General features: G+C 46.7%; 1 protein-coding gene across 1 annotated transcript in view; it reads right to left on the reverse strand.

Moving 5' to 3' along the window:
• Nucleotides 1-901: 901 nt before the first annotated feature.
• The window catches only part of HCCS (holocytochrome c synthase), a 38,759-nt gene continuing 18,076 nt past the window's right edge, over nt 902-21,584 (reverse strand). The window contains exons 4-7 of the mRNA XM_085899811.1: nt 12,267-12,415; nt 6,019-6,138; nt 1,882-1,968; nt 902-1,718 (exon numbers count right to left, since the gene is read on the reverse strand). Coding sequence (XP_085755937.1) covers nt 1,523-1,718; nt 1,882-1,968; nt 6,019-6,138; nt 12,267-12,415 — 552 coding nt within the window. The 3' untranslated portion in view covers nt 902-1,522. The remainder of the gene's footprint in view (nt 1,719-1,881; nt 1,969-6,018; nt 6,139-12,266; nt 12,416-21,584) is intronic.

Here is a 21,584-nt window from a genome sequence, read left to right on the forward strand (position 1 = left end):
GAGTCGGAATTGGGAGGGAGCGGTGTACAATATAATTGATCAATTGCAGAATTAAAATAAATAAATAATAATCACAAAATAATTAATTTCTTAATTAATTGCCAAATAGCACACCGAAACCACCACTGTTTTCATCCGAATCTGTAACCTTTTGAAAATTAAGTAATCAATCAAAAAATGAATAATTAATTGCTTAATCAATAAATCAAAAATGCCCTTGATAGCCAAATCACTTGTTCACTGGCGTGTCCAAACATCAGCTTCTGAGCTCAAAATATGCGTGAGATATTGCCAGGATAAACAAAGAAAGAGAGAAAGAAAGAAAGAGAGAAAGAAAGAAAGAAAGAAAGAAAGAAAGAAAGAAAGAAAGAAAGAAAGAAAATGGAGTAAAAACTGAGGACTCCCTTCCTTTGGTTCCCGGCGATAATGCCATGCATCACCGAGATACGGAACTGGGAAGGAGCGGTGTACAACTAAAAAAAGGCTACATCAGATCTTCCTAATTACAGACCAATAAGCTTTCTTCCAATTACAAGCAAAGTTATTGAATCGATCATTGGTGCCGACATCTTTCCTATTTTCAAGCGGTCTGATCTCTGACCATCAGCTTGGACTCCAGGCCGATGTCGATCTCTTCTTCACTCATTAACCCTCCCCTCTTATTTGCAGGTTAACGGGTTTCCTCACTTGTTCTCTTCCTGCTCATCCATTCCTTTGCGAGTTGTAGCCACCAGTGGCCCCACTGTCAGCAAAGTTGCCTTTTTGCCATCACCTCTCTTCCATGAGCCTCGATTTTGTATTAAAAAAATAAATAAAATAAATGGCATTGCACCTTTTGAATAAAGGTTACTTCCATTAATTTGTGTCTCCTCCACCGCTCAGCCACAAATAAAACAAATACTGAACAGACAAACACACTTTTAATCCAATGTGTCGAAGGTGAGATCAAGTCACCTTGTGAGAAACACGTTGTAGACGTCTGTGAGCGCAAGCTCAACAACTAAACGAGTCCAACATGTTTCAAAAGGTACACATCCTGGCATGCCCGTTGTTTCTCCAAAGCACCAGACTCCCCTCCGCCCACCCTCCTCGAGAAAGAAATGGTTGTTGCCAAATGCAAAAGTAGGAAGCACCTTAAAGAATAAAATGCACTCTGCATGAAATGGAATCTTTGTTAGGAATACCTACCTTGTTGAAGTAAACAACCTCAGTTGAGTCTGTAGAACATTTAACTCAACTAAAACTTGGGTAAGTTGTGCATAATGTAAAGATCGATGTCTGTACGACAGAATTGAGAAGGAAGAAAGGCAAAAACGCAGGTTGGGTTGGGGGGGGGGGTAGGAGGAGGAGAGGTGGGGGGAAATAATAAATAACCATTAGTTTGCCAATTATTTTAATTTAAAGAGTGGGGCTATAAAACAGGAGAGGGGGACCAAGAGGTTCTGTTATGAAAGCCAAACCACACATTGGTTTCACCTCATTGTAAAGAGCACCCCGAGTCAATCTTATGTGAGACCCTCCTTTATGAAGTCCATCGAAGCCAAGCAATGCGTGCCCGGTCCCAAAACGCTTGTGGAGAATCCAGAGCTGGTCGTACGTCGAGTGTTGAGAAGGAGAATGATGGAGATAGTGGTCCATCATAAAAATCGACGACGTATCTGACCTCACGACCGCAACGTTCAATAATCCAATCGTGACGGTCGAAAGGTAGTTCGTAGCTACAATGGGGGAAGGAAAAAAAAAGATTAGGCATCAGAAGAGGGGGGTGGTGGGGGTAAAGGAACAAGGGCAGAAATACGCAAGAGATTCCAAAAATAATTGATGAAGGGATGCAAACAAAGAGCAGGGTGAAGCATTGTGCACATGGAAAGACGTAATCACCCCATCCAGGAGCGAATCCGGGCTCGTGGAGACAGATCATGGGGACGACCAGAGAAACGGATGAGACTTGGACCACAAGGGCACTCCCTGGGAAAGAGGGCAAGAAATAAATAAATAATTTATCAAAAGTTGGCTGGCAGTAGAATGGTGGTGTATGAAAAGAAATAAATAATTCAAGGTGGTATCTTGGTCGTGGAGATGGTAAAGTGTATATAAATAAATAATGCCTTCCAAAAGCATACAGTAAGTCCTCGCTTAACATCGTCCCGGTTAACATAGTTTCGTTATCAAGTCGGTGATCTATTAGAGAACGTACTCATTTAAAGTTGTTCACCATTTCGTTACGACGTCGTGTGTAGTCAATAACTACCGCAAGCTCATCTGCATCAAAACACCTTATAACCTCTAATTTAGTTCCAAACTGATTGTTTTCCTCATTTTAATAAAGCCACAGTATAAACCATCCTGTAAATACTGGTGTACAAGCCCACCCAGAGTACGTACAGTGTAGGCCAGATATACACCGAGCTGTGCATTGATAACACCGGTGGTTGCCTCACCCTCTCCGATCTCAGGTGTTCGACAAGTCGTGATCCACCTGACAAGCTGCCACATGTTTATATGTTAAACTTATAGAAACATCATCAAGTGCATTGACAACATCGGTGGGTCCTGGGCTGAAGTTACTCAGGTGTGCATGAATGGTGGGTGGAGGAAGTTGGGGCCTGGATGTGTCAATGACTTAAAATGATTTAAAGATGTTGTTCCCACCATGAAGAAAGTGATCCTTGGCTGGAACAACAAAGTGGGGTTTAATGAGGGGCAAGAAGTCGACGTCACATAACTTCTGCAATCACACGGAGTAGAGCTAACCCATGAAGATCTGAAGCAACGAGAGATGATGAGAAACGAGACACAATTTTACGTCGCAACGTCGACCGATATGCCTCCCCCCACTTTAAGGCTTTGCTTCTTCTAACTTTGACCTCAAACCTCAACCTCTAACCTGTGTATGAGTATCATGGTACATGTACTTGGTTGAGCTCAAATCCCGACATCGATAACATTTTCACCTAACGTCAACCTCTGACCTTTGACCTCTTGATGCTAAAATCGAGTCAGTTCATCTTTGCATCATGATATATACTTCAATCAAATTTGGTCAAAATCCCATCATTGGTTCACAAGGCAACATGGCAACAGGATTTCTACCCAACAACCTCCGAACTTTGACCTCTTAACCTAAAAATCAAATCAGTTCATCTTCACGTCATTATACATACACGTACCGAGTTTGATTTCAATCCCTTCAGCTGTTTTCAAGTGTTACATTTTTACCTGATCTCTGACCTCTTGATACCAAAATCTAATCGGTTCATCTTTGCGCCATAATATTGCAACGGTCCTGGGAACTGAGATTCTAAGGCAATGGCGCACAACATACAGCGGTTCCCGAGGCAGTTACTTCGTTATTACATGTTCCACATTCCAAATCAAGTCCTCCCCTTGTGTCTAATGGTTTACAAAGGGAATATCCGTTGTGAGGGATTAGTTAGGTTATTTTTTCCCTCATTCTTCCCCATTGTCATCTCTGTACAAGATGTTCTCCTCACACGACCGAACACTCGCTGCGAGCAGCCCAATTCGCACATGCGCGCCAAAACCACGTTTGAATCGGCACCAGAACGAAACTGTCATTTCAACCACAATAGCATTCACCACAATTCTCCCACATGCCAGCGATAACCACTCTGCCTACTTCAAATACACACCGAACGGATATTATTCCCATTCAAGCTTGCCTTTCCAGCCTTCTTCGACAGCCCAAATCACTATCATGTGACGACGATGCTTCGACTCCACAACTACACCAGCCTCATACGTCTCTCACCACTGCAAACAGTCTTCCCACACCTCGGGACCATCTTCTCGCCTTGCGAACGGATGCCTTTGGTTCACGCTCGTACCCAAGCTTGGAACCACCACAAACTGAGCTATTATAGTGAGGCGCAAGTGTGCGCTTAACGTTCCTTCAAGTTCCTCTATCAGCAGGGACCACCCTGCTATCCAGTACCATTCTCCTGGATTTAAGGTGCAACTTCAGAGTTTCTACAACAAGCCCGTGGTCAGTATTGAGGAACTGAGCTCTCCGGTAGACCCTGCATTTCTGGATCATCCTACAGCGACCATAAATGAGCACATGGTCAATCTCCTTTGCGACACCGCCAGCGTTGGAATACCGAATCCAGCGATGAGCTTGTGGGTGCTGAAACCATGACCCGGCCACCCTAAGTCCATGACTTCTTGCAAAGTCAAGGAACTTAGGAGCTATTGTGGTTCACAGCTCCAGACCTATAAGAACCAACACGTATCATAACCATCCCTATCAGTTCCAGCTGATGCATTGAAATCCCCCAAGACTAGAAGGGCATCTCACCTGATGCTCTTCTTTGGTCTTGGGGGATTTCCAGGGAAATGACACCCAAGGAGTGAGGAATCCTCAGTCCAATAATATGCTCTTGACTGGTTTTGCAGTTTTCTTTGCATTGTTCCTGGGTTCTGCAGAGTGAAATGTTTTACGGTGGCCAAGTGCATATCCTGCCACCAACCTCCGAGGAAAGGTTACCCACTGCAGGACGACGTATGCAGAACCAGTTGGGAACCAGATATCGATGGGCGTTGGCTCACAAGGAGCTCCTCCGCCCTTTGAGCAACCTGTTAAAAGGAGAGCAACTTGTAGACCTTAAAAGGCCTGAGCTGCCACGTCCCACTGGTTGCGAGAATCAGACTGCACGCAACGTCTCGCTGGCTTCGCATCTTGTTGGTTTTAGCACGCTCAACCACTCACCTCGTGCAAGCATCGGGCCGGTCACCACCCCCACCCCCCCACCCCCCCCCGTCTATAATCATGAATTCTGTACCAATTGTGTGTATGGGATAAGGTACCTGTGCTAAACTGTCGAGATTACGATGCCGTGTGGGTTATTAATCGTTCTGTATAAATGTTATTTTCGCCTCTCTCTCTCTCTTCATCTCACTTTTCTTTTCGTTCGGGTATTGCTGCGCAATAAAACCAGGTTATTCGCATCATCTCTGAGTGGTTTGCGGTTTCATTCATTTGGGATTCACATCCCCAGCATGTAGTAAGTTTGTGCGCTGTGGTTATTTATAACTAGTGGGCAAACACCTTGTTAAGGGGTTTTGCATTAACATGGAGCGTGTTCCCCCCGGGACTCACTCGGCCCGAAATGCATACCACGGAAAAAAAAAAAAAAAAAAAAAAAAAAATCGCATCGTAAGCTGCAGAAACTCGTTCGAGATACCGTACGCTGTCCCAACGTATAAAGACCTAGTTGGCAAACAGTGTGCAGCCTCTAACGACCTGCCGCTAAATTGGTGACTGTCCTGATGGCAAGTTTTGTCCTGGTGTCCAGCCCCGGTCGACCGCAACAATATTTTAATTTATTTATTCTTTGAAAAATTTCCCCTCAATTCTTTTTATCGTGTGTGTGTGTGTGTGTGTGTGTGTGTGTGTGTGTGTGTGTGTGTGTGTGTGTGTGTGTGTGTGTGTGTGTGTGTGTGTGTGTGTGTGTGTGTGTGTGTGTGTGTCAGGAACGCATTCCTACTCTAAGACATTATGTCAATTGAATTTTGAAGTTCAATTTACATTATTTCCATTTAAAAATGTTTTGCAGGAACGCATCTGACGTAAATCGGAAAGTTCCTAACGTAAATCGGAAAGTTCCTGACGTAAATCGGAAAGTTCCTGTATATAGATACAGTATATGCGTGTGTACATATGGTGACAAAGCAGAACATAACATTCTCTTTGCTAACTCCCCCCTCAACTTTTTCCTGTCCTTGTCACTGTCTCTGTCCCGTCCTAATGAAATGCAGCACTATCCTCCCACACCTTTCACTCTCTCTCTCTCCCTCTCTCTTGCTGCCACCCTCATCCTCACACCCCCATCATCACACCCCCTCCCTCCCGGAGTGTATAGTGATGTGTTATGAGGCGTCGTTCTCTCCATCTCCATATGTTTATGTTTATCTCTCTATCTCTATCTCTCTCTTCCCAGCAAAGTGACGGGTGTTATTTGCTTGTATGTATAAATACTGAAAAATAATCATTCTTACTTGACATGCAAGGCTTCCCATTTGAGGATTTCTGTCCAAGTTTGCTCATTGTTTGTGTTGTGGATTTTGATTATGTTTGTCATGTCTGCAGACGACAAATCATCATCTTTCCATCTCCAGCTGTAAAAAGGAGAAACAGAACATTCAGAAAGAAAGACTAAATCAGTTTTATAATGGTGGGGGGAAAAAATCAAATTGCATCATCACATTTTTCATGATTCCTTCAATTTTAAGATTTCTCTCCGTGTACAACTCTTAAATCGATGTTGGGTTTGATTGAATTGTTGTTGATTGTTATCAGATATGTGAAGTAATCATAATCGTCGTTCCGTCTGCAGCCTGTGGCTGCTGGTTGCATCATTGCTGGGAGCATGTCTGTGCCGCTGATGCAGTGGCCCATTTCCAGCAAGCTGGCACTCATTTCGCCGATCGCTGACGGATGACAAGCTGAGTCAACCCACCTGGTGTGATTTAACGGATGGCACGACAGGGGCTCAAACTCAAGACACTAAGATCTTAAGCCAGCCACCTTAGCTGTTAAGCCAACATCACCTAGTTATGTGCAGTACAAAACATGAACAACATTCAAACCTATTCGACAAAAGATATTCTTTTTATTTATCAAAAGTCATACATCACAAACAAGATTATAAACATCACGGCATTTGTATTGTGGATTGGTGGCTCCTGCAGGACTTTGATGTAGGCCTGAGTTTTCATATTGCTGGAAAAAAAGGTGAAAGAGATTCGCACCAACAATGGAAATGCATCCCAACTGATCTGGCCATGAAGCTGTCGGACAGCCGCACGTGCACACGGCATTCAAACACAGTCCCCACAAGGACTGCCACCAGGGAGCTGCAGCTATCCCCCAAATCGACGGGACTCAAGGTGCTGCGTACGCAACTACGGCTGTAAGCATGCAAGGTTCTACCGGTACAGGCACTCGAATAGAACGACTGCACGTGATGCAAGGTGTTTGCAACGTTCATTTTGGATCGCTTGGATGAAGATGGATTCTAACGACGCATACATGCTCTTATGCTCTTCTCAGACAAGACAACCTTCGATGTTTTGGGCAAGGTAAACAGACATAACGTCAGGATTTTGAGCTCCGAGACTTCCTGTGAGATCCGAGAACTGGAGTACGACAGCCCGAAGTTTAATGTGTCTTGTAGCCTAATAACTACCTGGATAGTGGATATGGTAGAGAACTTTGTACTCTCAGAATTGGCAGAGCTGCAACCAGAGATCATTTACCAACAAGACGGAGCTCCCCCACACTGGAGTCTGACCACGCATGGTTTCCTCAATGAACACTTGAATGATCGATGGATTGGGCGTGACATTCCGATACTGTGGCCACCATATTTGCTGGACAAAAGCCCAATGGATTTTTTTTCCATGGCATTATGTTAAGGACATTGTGTGCCTAGAGAAAGAGGATTAGGGCTGAAACCGAGACCATAAACACAGGAATGCCGAACTGAACCGTGAAGGAGACAGAGTATCACTTTAATGGTGCTGAATGTGACAAGTCCTGATTAAAAAATTAATAAATAAATAAAACTGAGAAATGGTCTTTTACATGCAGCAAACTGCATCGCTGTATACCATTAAAACAAAAAAACAACTTATTATTACTGTTTGAATTTGGAAGGTATGTACGTGTGTACGTAACTGCCTCGTTCTCCCAAACGGGCGATGCTAGACCATGGAGAGAAACTCCCAAGACACCGAGCGGAGGCATTACGCACTCACGACTGGTTCCTGGTGTCCTGGTTTATTAATTTAATCATGTGGTGGTTTTAGCGACCACGTACGGTTTTACGGGGGAAATTTGATCACGTTCGAGGATCATACGTCCAGATGGTGCAGACACTGCTTGCCTTGATCCGGGCGACAAGGGAGGCAGATTGTCCGCTACGCCTGTCCATTCCCGAAACATCACCATGGTATTTTGCGTACAATAGGACAAATTACCCCATTACTTACCCGCCCATTGGCTCAAAATGACACGTTTGTCGAAAACCCACTCTGAGATTCAAGCTTCTTGTGCGAATGACAGACATCGGGTCGGCCACCAGAATGAAAGGTACGGCTTTTCAGCAACCGCATGCGATCAACTGTGTGTGCTTGAGCAGACTGTGAATGGATTAGAACAGCTGGTGGGGTAAGTGGGTATACATGGAATCAGAATGCGGTACCGTTGCTGGATATTGCCAGGGAATGAGCGAGTTGCTGCAGTTGGAGAGGAGGAAAAGATGATGAGATACTGTTCCGAGTTGAGGACGTGAAAGGACTTGGATATGCCCTCCAGACAAAGATGAGAACGATAAACGTAGAATTATTCAGTATTTCGATCAAATAGCCAATCCTTTCATTGATCATTCTGTGCTGCTGAGCATCAGATCAGGTGATGTTGCCGCTGATCGAGAAGGAGCTCACCATTTTGGAGCGCAGGCCTGGGCATTTTTCGTTGATCCACGCCTCATTCAAAGTGAACCAGTTTTCTTGATCCGATAAACAAGATATGCCTCAAAACACTTGTCGCCATCAGGAAAGAATCACGGTCTTCAAAGGGAAGGAAATGCTGATCGATAGTTCTGGAAAAGTTTGCGAGGCCGAATACGATTTCATACCATTTTCAACAAAAAGTACGACAAATATTTTATGATTAATCACCACACGTTAACGTAGACCTCATGACAATTACAATGTGTGGTCATTTGTCAAAACATTCCCTCTCATCTCAGAGAATAATAGATTTTTTTTTTGGCCCCTCACAAGAAAACTTCTGCATTTCACGACGAGAGCTTTCAACACAAGGTTCAAACAAAACAAAACAAAACAAAAGAAGACGTGGTATGGTTGGACCTTTCAAATAATCAAAAGAAAAAGTAATCGCAGGGAATTTGGGGACAAAACTCGTTCTCCAGCCAGTTTTCTGCTCGTTGGTGCCTGACCAACGAAGAGAACAGAGCAGCACAGGAAGTCGACAACAGTGCCAGCCAACAGTCACGTCAGCAAGGGCAGTTGGCACCAAGTAGAGCCAGGACAAGCTGGGGTGAGCCAATAGCACGAGGTCTGTCTGCAGCATGAGCCAGTAGAATAAAAAAAAGAGTCTTCGTGGATGGTCAAAGCAAGGGAAGTACTGCGGGGACAGCGCACGGTACCACTGCAAACAGTTTGTTAACAATCATAGTGTGGAGAAGCGGCCCAAGGACAAAAGCTACACGTGGCAGGATGACAGCCCCTTTCAGCACGCCCAGACCATGCCCACCTGCTGTCCCCTAGAGAAGAAAAGGGCACATTAAAAAAACCTCGACACCTCAATGTCTACCTTATTCTTTTGTTATCTCGTGTCCTTGAACAAGGCTGTGTGTTAAAGTTATATTGTTGTGGAGCCAGGCGTCGGCGGCGAGCACAACTGCTAGTTGGAGCAGTAGTCGGCTCCACCGAACACCCGGAATTTAGATCGTGCTCCTCGGAGAACTCTGAAAGGCAAGGGTCCCTTACAGGACCGTGAATCGCCAATAATTCGGACGCGTGGAATAGGGTTAATTGCCAACTTCAATATACCTAAGTGTCCACGCGGCAAAGCTACCGGGGAATTCACACCCTCGGCAGGCCTCGAGCGGAACGAGCCATTATCGTGCTCGAACCGTGCGTAACCCGAGTGGATGGTTACCAAGACCCGTCGGTCCAAATGCACAATTTACCGTTTCTCAATTCCCCAACATGCACTGTGCTAAGTCATTGAAAGAAATGCAGAAACGAGCTGATACATTCTACAATAGGGATATTTATTTACAATCGGCAGGGAGGGAAAGGAACACAGAAGAGCAGAGTTATCCGACTATAAGAAATGCAGTCAATGTACAAGCAAAAGCACTTATACAGTTGCTACTTAAAGACGGGCGCGCGCGCGCGCACGCACGCACGCACGCACGCACGCACGCACGCACGCACGCACGCACGCACGCACACACACACACACACACACACACACACACACACACACACACACACACACACACACACACACACACACACACACCCGTCGGGTCTTCATTGAAGGCTTCTAGCTCGAGGACAGGTGAGCTGGAGACCAGAGCCTGTGCTTGGACCTGTCCACCTCATGTAGTCTTCAACGATCCGGCTCGGCGGGACTCGAACCCGCAACACGATGCCGCTCCAAGCACCAGGTACCACGCTCTCCAACCGACCATGCACCAATCGACCAAGTCCAAGGAGAAGATCAGAGGCGACGATGATCCAGCTCGGCGGGACTCGAACCCGCAACACGATGATGATGACCACCACAACGACGACCACGACCCTTTTTCACCCCAGTCCCAGCCTGGCGTTCCTTCTTATTCCTTTTTCCTCCGGGGTGAGCAAATCGCCATCTAAGGCGCTCTCCACCCTCATTGGACAGGGCGCCGTGGGAAAGTCACTCTCTGTGGCAATCTCAATCCCATTGGCCGGGGTGCCGTGGGAAGGTTGCTTTCTGTGGCGTGATTGGACAAGGGGAATGCCCCTCCCTTCCTGGGTGGAGTCCCGGTCTGAGGCAATGGAAATCTCCGCCCACGTACGTGGCCGAACGCACATGGGCCATGGCGTCGGTGTGTGAAGTGAAATGAAGGAGGTTTATTGTAAACGAAACTCCACAGCGCACACATGTAATTCCCGTGAGACACAGGTAGGGGGCCCTAACTATAAACACACACTTACCGATATAACTGATCTATAAGGACCTGAATGTTGAGTGCAGTAAGCTTCCAAATTCGTAACAATATTAAGATGGGTGAACAGTGCCTCTGTGTCGGTTTAGCTCACTTGTGCCGATCCGATTTTTCTTTCCCTCCATTGATGTATTGTTGTGTTCTCCATCCCATTTACAAATAACTAAACCAGTTTCATTTTAAAAGCACCATCAATGTGGGTTTTGAACTAAAAATAAAAAAAATAAAAAAAAAATCGGCCTTCGGTTTTACCAAATTCTCCTTGAAACCAAAATGCGTGCCAAGCTCCGGTGTGTAAGCCAACTACTCAATTCCTCAAGTAATTGGCTTGCACACCCTCAGTGCCACCCGTGCGCTGAACACCTCTGCTTGGCATCCTGGGAGTTAATCTCCAGCTATCTCGCATCACCCGGGAGGGAGACCGAGCCTGCTACAATACATACACACCTAATAAAAACACGGAATCGATTTTCAACTTCACGTTAAAGGAAGGGCTGGCCATTACATTTTCTCCACTACTATACGAGTGTTAGTAAATTTTGGACGTCAATGAATACCTTCGTAAACCCTTTGCCCAGTCCCCTTGTGGACGGAGGTTCATGATACAAACACATGGAGGAAAGAGATGGGAAGTGATAGATAGTCACATCTGATTGGAAGAAAATCAGTACACCACATAAATCATCGTCATAACATCAATCAATCAATGAAGTTCTTGTGTCATGCTGTTCAATAAAAAGGAAAATCTCAAAGCACCGTGAAGAAAGAGGTAAGAAGAGCAACAGTGAAGAAAAAGCAACTGTAGAAAGATGAGGTCGTTGGAGAGATTTAATAACGTCTGAGGAACGGTGGATTGCCAAAACTCTTCATTCGCGTGCAAGGAACTACCAGGTGATACCTGGGGTTGGACCGGCGCGTTCACGCGTAGGTAAAAAGGTGTGATTGGATCAGAAATCTTGGAAGGAAACAGAGTGATGTTGGGTTTTAAAGGTCACCAGGGAAATTTTAAAAGGTACGCACGGATGTGTTGGGAGCCAGTGAAGTGCCATGCACATTCAAATGACGTGATCAAATTTGAGGCCGAATGACAAGCCTGGATGCCATATTCCCAATAGGTTGCAAAGGCTTGAGAGAAGCCGACAAGCCGACCGAAAGGGGGTCGTAGGAATTACAGCACGACGTAGGAGAGCATGAACCAAGGTTTCAGCAGACTCAGATTTAAGCAACATTGTACAGGTGCACCATAAGAGATATTCAGGTTTGAGGAACATGCAGAATAAAGCAATGCAAACAGGGTTATAAAAGTTTTCTCCTCTCTAATTATAAGGGTTGTAATGTCTGACGTGTGGGACAGATTATTGGCCTCGCAAAGTCAGAAACGGAGCGCTGGAGCACTGGTATGTAACAAAGAAAAGCGTTGGGTGAGAAAAGGTTAAAATAAATAAATAAATAAATAAATAAAAAGGCATGACAGATTTCACTACCAACTGCGATACTTACCCTTTCTTAAGCATTGCATTCCAAAACATCTGCTCAGAAGGATAAACCCATTGCTCAGATGAACCAGCACGTGGTATGGAGGATTCAACACGCTCGGTGCTCAGTGTGATGGGTTGATCTTTTGCTGGTAGCTGGCTAGCTGGGATCTCCTGCAAATGCACAACGGAGAAAGAATGAGAAGAAGAAGAAAAAAAAAAAAAAACACGACCTCACCTGGCACCATCTATTGTGCGCTCGTGGTCATTTCATTTTGATTCGATTGCATTTCCTGTATCAAGATGGTTTTCGTTGCATCGAATCGAGAGCACACTTACTTATCTACCCCTTTTCATGTTTGTAGATCTTTTATCCCGGGATTCTCCGTTTTCGTCATTATGTGCCTTCTTGTAATAAACTGATAATGGTGTGGTGACCGGCCATTGCAGATTTAACACGTGTGAAACCATTTTTGGCACGGCTTTAATGGCAAATCCACATGGGGACATTAAAATTGGTCGTGTTCTCCAAAAAGAGACCAACGGAATCAATTCGAACCACCCACTCCAGCAGGGGGTCAGTAAACACCCACCGTGCCACGTGTACAAGGTAAAGTTGCAAGTCACACTTTTCTCATCCCCACTCCTACCAGTGAAACCGAGTCGAGAGTAGGTCAGGTCAGGTATGGGAGCATGTGCCAGAACAGCGCGTCGCTGCATCCACTTTCCGCCGGTACTCCAGGGGCCTCCGTCTGGCCATCCCCCAGGCAGATGCCAGGCCCATCCCCATCTCCTTGAGATGATGGTCAACCTGCTGCAACCACGAGGCACATGGTCGGCCCACTGGCCTCCTCCACTCACGAGACTCCCCCGCTGAGAGAATCTGGTGAGCAGGATCAGCGTCAGGAAAACGAGCCACATGTCCATACAGCCGCAACTGACGCTCACGGACTATGCAGGTAACAAAATCCGACCAGCGATAGCCAAGGATTCTCCGAAGAGACCTGGTACCAAAGGAATTAAGTCTCCGTCTCAGATCCTTGGTCAGAGTCCAAGTCTCACATCCATAGAGCAAGACTGGAAGTACCAAGGACCTGAAGACTCGGACTTTCGTCCTCTCGCACAGGTACCGGCAGCGCCACACCCCATGATCCAGTGAATCCATGACTCCCCAGGCCCGACCCAGACGTCTATTGACCTCTGACTCACAGCCAGCAGAGACATGAATATCACTGCCAAGGTAAGTGAATCTCTCCACGACCTCAACATCCTCACCACAAACAGACACAGACAGGACAGCAGCATCCAAGATGTCACCGAAAGCTTGGATCTTAGTTTTGACCCAAGAAACCCGTAATCCCAGCGGCTCCGACTCCTCATTCAGCACCTCGAGGGCCCCCAAAAGGATATCTAAAGTCTCCGCAAAGATGACTGAATCATCTGCAAAATCAAGGTGCGAGATCTTGACATTCCCAAACGATGCACCACAGCTTGATCTCTCAGACATCCTCCCTAAAATCCAGTCCATACAAGTGCTGAAAAGTGTGGGGGTCAGTACACATCCCTGACGAACTCCAGTAACAACTGGAAATAAGTCAGAGATGGTACCACCACAGTTCACAGCACTCTCAGTACCAGAGTAGAGTTCAGACATCAGATCGATCAGTTTTGGTGGCACCCCACGAAGACCAAGAATCCTCCAGAGGACATCCCGATTCACTGAATCGAACGCTTTACAGAGATCATCATAGGCTACAAACAGCCCCTGCCAAAACTCTTGTCTGCGTTCGGTGAGGACACGAAGAGCAAGGATACAGTCAATCGACCTCTTTGGTGTAGAGCCTGACTGCTCTGGACGCTGGTGCTCAAGCAGATGGTGGCGAACCCCATCAAGAATTCGAATTATCCGAGCAAAGACCTTGCCCAGCACTGAGAGCAGCGTCACCCATCGGTAGTTGTTGCAGTCTTGGCGATCACCCTTCCCTTTCCAGAGAGGGACAAGAAGGCCCCTCTTCCAATCATTTGGGATGATGCCTGTGTTCCAGGCAGAGCACAAAACTGCATGCAACGACACGAGTGCAGCATTTCCACCAGCCTTGAGAAGTTCGGCATGGATGCCACAGATCCCTGGAGTTTTGCCCCGTTTCAACCGGTTCACCGCAGCCTGTGTTTCCACAAGCGAAGGTGGACCACAGTTGATTCGAGGGCCAGCAACAGGGATTGTAACATCCTTGACGTCCAACTCGACAGCTGGGGGATCAGCCCGGAACAACCGCTCAAAGTAACCGGCCCAGCGGGCCTTCACTTCAGACTCCTCTGTCAAGAGCCTACCACTCTCTGCTCTAACTGCAGTGCTCCGAGGGATGGGCTTGGATGAACGCAATGCGCGAATTCCCCTGTAAGCGGGACGAGAATCAACTGTTAACAGGTGATGCTCTACCCCTCACAGATTCCTCGCACATAGGCCTCCTTGTCCACCCTCAGTGCACGTACAGTTTTACGCCTCAGCTCCCTGAACAGCTCAGCTCTACCATTCAGCCTGGCCCTGCGACTCTGGTCAATGGTATCCAGTGTCCCTTGAGAGACAAAATTCTTCTTTGCCCTGTGGTGAGTTCCAAGACATCCACTGGCAACATCAAGGATGGTGGTCTTGAAGGTGCTCCACAACTCTTCAGGACACCCCAAAGCACCCAGACCCCCCAAGTGTCCACTCAGCCTGTTAGCAAACTCCTCAGCTACTCTCTCATCCCTGAGCTTGCCAACATCCAGCCTCGGCTGGGATGGTACCATTCTCCAGGATTTAAGGTGCAGCTTTAGAGTTGCTACAACAAGCCTGTGGTCAGTATTGAGGAACTGAGCACTCCGGTAGACCCTGCAGTTCTGGATCATCCTCCAACGACCGTCAATGAGGACATGGTCAATCTCCTTTGCCGCACCGCCAGCGTTGGAATACCAAGTCCAGCGATGAGCTTGTGGGTGCTGAAACCATGAACCAGCCACCCTAAGTCCATGACTCCTTGCAGTGTCAAGGAACTTAGTACTATTCTGGTTCATAGTTCCTGACCCATGGGGACCAACACACACCTCATAACCATCCCTATCAGTTCCAGTCGATGCATTGAAATCCCCCAAGACGAGAAGTGTATCTCGTCTGGGGCACTGATCAACCACAGACTCGAGCGTGGCGTAGAATGCATCCTTCACGGTGAGATCACTCCCCTCAGTCGGAGCATAAACAGAGACCAGGGAAATGACACTGAAGGAGTGACGAATCCTTAATCTCATAATACGCTCGTTGACCGGTGTTACCTCAATTATCATTGGGGTCAGCTTATTGGACACAGCTACAGCAACTCCTTGAGTATGGTAACCATCAGAGCGACCAGACCAATAGTAGGTGTAACCACCCACCATTATCTCGCCGCAATCTGGTCTCCGAACCTCAGAGAGAGCTGCAATCCTGATGTCCAAACACTTGAGCTCAGATGATAACAGAGACAGGTGATCATCCTCTCTTGGGGATAGGACATTCCAGGCACCCACCCGAAGGGACTGCCTCAGGTTAACCCAAGGAGACCGCCGTCTGGTGGACGACACCTCAGCACCACTCCAACACACTCTCCCGCAATCTGACCCAGGGATGTTACCCCGTGGTTTCCCTCCTATCAAAGATCCGGGGTCCCAAAGGCTTTGCCCCAATGCCGTCATCCGGTGAGCTGCCCTGCGAAGGGAAGCGGCACAGGAGGTACTCCCACGGAGTGGGTTTTCAGATTTTTTTGTGTTTCGCGGCATGAAGGGTTTTACGATGGCCGGAGTGCAAATCCTGCCACCAACCTCCTGATAAAAAGTAACCCAACTGCAGGAGGACGTCCGCAGACACAGTTGGGCACTAGATATGGATGGGCGTTTGCTCACAAGGAGCTCCTCCGCCCTTTGACAGGTTTTGTTTGTAATCCTGCTGGATGCCCATATCCAAACACCCTCCTCACCAGAAAACCTGGTGGGGGAGACGGTTTAGTCGCCGACAACCCGACCATGGAACAGGTTAGTACAGGTTTACATGGTACCTGTAGCAGGTGACAGATCTAACCTGACCTGACTGAAAGAGTCGAGAGCCTGACGGGTTTATTTAACGTGGTAGTGGTGCAGCACAGGCAGAATGGGCCAAATGGCCTCCTCTTGCGTCAAAGTTCCTTGTTAAGATTTATTGGTCTCGTATCGATGTGGTCACAAACTTCATCGCAACCATCAGACATTATCAGGTTTCGCAAAAGAATTGCATCTTTACTCCATGCAATGTAAAGACGGCACTTCGGTATTTTCCATGAAGTTCAAAGGAGCGAATGGCGATGTGAAACTCCAACAATGGACACCATTTCCGTATTTACTGACATCGACAGACATTGACCTGCTTGGTGGACATCTGATCACAGGAACACGTTTGCAAGCTTTTTTTTAACCCGGCCTTTTTTTTTACCCTGGAAACAATTCACATCATCGTGGTCATAATGCGTGAGCATTGCACCCCATCTGGATGAAATGTGTTAAGAAGCCAATCAACATTTCGGAATAGCAACTCAATTCCCGAGAAAACACAGCATGTTTTCCTGACGACGAAAATACGGAAATCTCCGTATGTGTTGCAGCAAAAATACGGGTTTCTGTTCACATATGGAATAGCTTCATCCATGGAGCAAGTCACAGATATGACAAAATGATGCGCAATGATACAAGAAAGATGTACCTAGAAAGTATAATTTGATGCAAATGCATCATTGGATCTGCCTCTGCCCACGAGAGATCGAAAGAGATATAAATAGAGGTAAAGATAAAGAAACCTTCATCCTATCGACCTGCAAGGCCTTCACCCACAGCTTGATAGAGTACTTGTCTCCTGTCTGGGCTGGCTCCCCTGACTCTCATCTTGCTCACCTTGACGCCATGGAAACCAAGGCCTTCAAGATGATTGGAATCTCCCGCAATGAAGCCGAGTCTGTGGGTCCATGACTTTGCCATCACTGAGAGGTCAGTGGTCTCTCTGTGTTCTACTACCTCCTTTCTGGTCTTGCACCCTCTGCTCTCTGCTTTGTCCCCCACTATGTTTCTGTCGGGCACACACGGTCCACCATCAACCTCTTCCTGGTGAAACTACCTAAATCTAGGCTCACGGCTCACCTCCACTCATTCGTTCCTCTTTTTTTTTTCCAACCTGGAGAACTAACTTCCACATTCCCTTCAATCTCATTCTTCCCTCCAGGTCTTCAAGACAGCTTGAACAGTTCACCACCATCTCAGATCATCTCCAATCCAAAACAATGATCTTTTCTACCCTCGCTAACACTAACACTCAACCCCACCCCAAGCTCTCCTTCCAATCTTCCAGTTTTTCCCTCCTGTGAGCTTTTGTCTGTATCCATCTTGCCCTTTGCTGCCGCCATTCCTCAATACACCCATTGTTTGTCCAAGTCTCCTTCTATGTTGGGCTTCAACTCTGCTGTTGGTGTTTCACCCCCACTCTCTGTACTGTTCCTTTTGTCCTGATCCGCTCAGTGTACTAGCTCTTCCACAAGCCATGACTCTATATTTAAAGAAAAACCCCCACACAAACAAATAAGCAAACAAACAAACAACAACAACAACAACAACAACAACAAAAGTGATTGATAGAATGCTTTGACACTTGGTGCCTCTCACATGACTCCTCAGTGCACTATTCCCCATATTCCTGATAACGGCCTCCATATTCCTGGGAGGAATGAAATTGGTAACGGCCTCCGTGAGACCGGCGTAAATAACAATTTTTCTCAATTTTCTCGATTTTCCAGGAGTTTAAAGAACATGGACAAACTTTTCAGGACTTTCCACGACTAGAATACGTTTTCTCGTTTTTTTTCAAGGACTGAGCCAAACATGTAATGTGAAAGACACGGACTAAACAAAATGGGCTGGCAGATGGGACACCCGGCTTAACGTTCATCCATGGCTCGATCCATCCTGTGATGCAACACCCTTCCTGTGAAGCACCAATCACACAGCATAAAGTCGGGTCAGGAATCAAACCCAGACTGGACAGCTCAAAGGTAAATGTGCTACCTCTGGCAAATTTTCAAACCCAAACACACAACTTACCTCTTGTACATAATTGGATATTGAGGAAGAAAAGACAAATTCACATCACAGGCACGTGCTTTAAATCGGGAGCTATCAAAATGACATCTCATTTGTTCGATATAAAATCACCCATTATTGGGATACTCGATCACCTGCCCAGTGAGGATCAGGGTGTCAATAGCTTTTTAAAAGTGGAGTTCAAATTCTAAACTGAGGCTGCAAGTTAAAACTGCGCTATTGCCGACAAGATGGCTGAAATAACCGCGTAGCGGAATTTGCGTGAAGCACAATGTGCAAGTTGTGCTCGCATAAGTGTCCGGTAATTGGATGTATTTTCCTGTTTGTCATTGCCAAAGTCCTCAAGTATTGTTTAAAAATTATTTTTAATATACAATGTCAAGGTTCATATAAGGGCCAACACACAGAACATATAACAAGGGGAGCAGGAGACAAGAGCGACAGGAGAGGGAGGCACAAACAATTGGGGAATAGACACATGAGATCTCTGGAAGGGAGAGGGATGGGGTGGGGTACATGGGGTAAACAAGATGGACACTACAGGGACTTTCAGGAAGGAAAGCAGGGTATATGAAGGAGGTGGGTTTGGGGTGCATTAATGGGGGTAGAAAAGATCATGGTTTGGGATGGGGGAAGAAAAGAGGTGGTGGTGAACAGCTATTTTGAAGACCTGGAGGGAAGAGGGGGATTGAAGAGAGTGTGGGAATTTATTCCAAAGACAGGAAAAAAAGAGGAATAAAAGTGAAGGTGAGTAGTGATTCTTGATTTTGGTAGTTTTACTAGAATGGAGTTGCTGGCGGACCTTGAGCGCCCTGCGGAAATATGGGGGGGGAGGACATAGCAGACAAAGCGGGGGGGGGGGAGGCCAGAGAGGAGACGACAGAAAGACCACCGACCTGCCTGAGCTGAGAGAGTGAGAGACCCAAAGACAGCTTCATCGCGGGAGATACCAATAATCCTAAATGCCTTGGTTTCCACAGCGTGAATCGGAGAAAGGTACGAGGCGGGAGCACCAGCCCAGAAGGGAGAGCAGTACTCTATTGGGCTGCGGATGAAAGTTTTGAATGTGGTCAGGAGCTCAGGTGGGCCAAGGAAAAACTTTGCATGATGGAGGATTCCCAGCCGGCGGCTGGCTTTGGAGGCCAGCTTGGAAATGTGGCTTTCCCAGGTAACATCATGGCAGATAGTGAGATCCAGAAGCTTGAATGAAAGGACTTCTCCAAGAAGATTGTTGAAAAAGTAGATGGGGTGGGGGGGGGCGTGGGTTCCAGACAGTGCTTTCAGAGAGACATAGGGAGTGTGTGAGATTTCTCAGGATTCAAAGACATGTTCGAGCAGAAGCCACATTCGAGCATTTATTTCATGCTTTCATCACACTAAAAGATTTTTCTGAAAATTTATGAGAAAGTATAGGTTCGAGTAATCAGGCTTGGGAGCACGTCCTTAAAGAGCCGTAGGTTCCCGACTCTCGCTCTAATGGATGTGTGGGAGTGCAAATAAATTATTGCTCCTGTGCAAGATTACCAAAACCAGGCTGAAAACTGTCTGGGAGTAGCAAGCCAATCGGCCAAAAATACCTAATCTGGCGAACCACAAAAAACCGTTTTAATATCAAAAACAAAAATCAGATGAACTTCGTGTTGTGAAAATAGAATACGGACATAAATAAGTTAACGATAATATTATGCATGGCGACACGTTTCCTTATGAAAGCGTGAAGCTGTGAAAATATACATCAGCTTTTTTTGCCTTGTCCGTTAGAGAACAAACCGTACAACGTTACAGAATAAAGAACTAATGTATTGTTACGTTTGAGGGGGGGGGGGTATGCATTCAAAGGGTAATTAGGATGTTTAATTAGGTATGCCATGCTGTTCGAGTTTACCAGGATCTCGATGTAATAAGTAGCAATTCAGTGGTGATAAGTTGTCTAGTAATATTCATTTCTTCAAGGGGGAAATGATAATTGTCACGTAATTAGATAGGGACACGGGATAGGGTAAGTGTGTCTGCGTAAACCCCTTTTAGTAGTCCCTGGAGGCTAGCCGTGACGTCACAGGACAGTGCTGCGGATGGCTCCGCCCGGTGATCACGATTGGCGGAAGGCGACGGCGGTGGGCCAATAAACGGCTCGATTGGAAGTGACGAGGACGGGAGGATAAAAAGGTTCTGTTTGGGGTCGAAAAGGAAGAGGAAGAAGATCGGGACAAAAAGATCGTGTTTTTTTGGTGTGGAGGCTGTTGCGCGGGAAGCGTACTTGTTGTTGTGCTGATTCGATCGTGTTCTTCATCGTGTCTTGGAGCCTTGCTAAGCCTCGTGCCTCACCTTGGTTGGCTCTGGGGTTCTGCTGACTCGGAGTACGGGGTCGAACGGCGGGCGGACCTGCCTCCCTCTCCTGCTCGCAATTTGGCGCCAGAACTGGTTCCCTGGCGGCTGTGAGCGGACTTGGGCCAAGACCAGGAGGTCGACAGCACCATGGTTTCTCCTGCCCCCCCTGACGAGAGCAAGGCCAGCTCGTCCGACGCTGATCCAGGGACAGTTGCGTCCACACCACGGTCCAGCCTGACCACCAGAAGTAGCTACGTTTTGTGTGTGTGTGTGTGTGTGTGTGTGTGTGTGTGTGTGTGTGTGTGTGTGTGTGTGTGTGTGTGTGTGTGTGTGTGTGTGTGTGTGTGTGTGTGTGTGTGTACTTGGCGCCTTAGAGGGTTTGAGAATTGTATATTCATTGGAATTGTCTGTGTTTTCCCCACGCCCGATCCCACACCATCCCGTCGAATCGTCCCGGATCCCTCTTCTTGCCGAGTCTTGTTATTTCTGGTTAATAATAAAAACAAATAAACATCATCAACTCAGTGAAAAGTGACTCGTGCCACCTTCCTCGTCCCGTTTGCGGTAGAGCGATTAGAACCGCCATGTTTGGGTTATAAACAAATAAACCGCCTCCATCGTTTCGGCTCATTCTACGTTGGCGGGACTGTTCAAGTCCCGTGGACGCCACAGTATTCTAGTTTGTGCAGACATCAAATGACCGAAAAAATAATGGAGGAAGTCAAAAAGATGTCGATTGAGGTCATGGTAACCACCGTGGGAAGCAAGCAGAAGCCACATTTCGAGCATTTATCCTTTGTTGGAGCAAGGGTTAACGCCTGAAACGTCAACTTCTTTACCTTCCAACGGCGGAAAGCATATCTCAATCAACGGCCTGTTGACTTAA

Source organism: Eptatretus burgeri, chromosome 10 (assembly GCF_056783735.1).
Source record: "Eptatretus burgeri isolate ZD-2024b chromosome 10, Ebu_testis_v1, whole genome shotgun sequence".
Taxonomy (NCBI): Eukaryota; Metazoa; Chordata; class Myxini; order Myxiniformes; family Myxinidae; genus Eptatretus; species Eptatretus burgeri.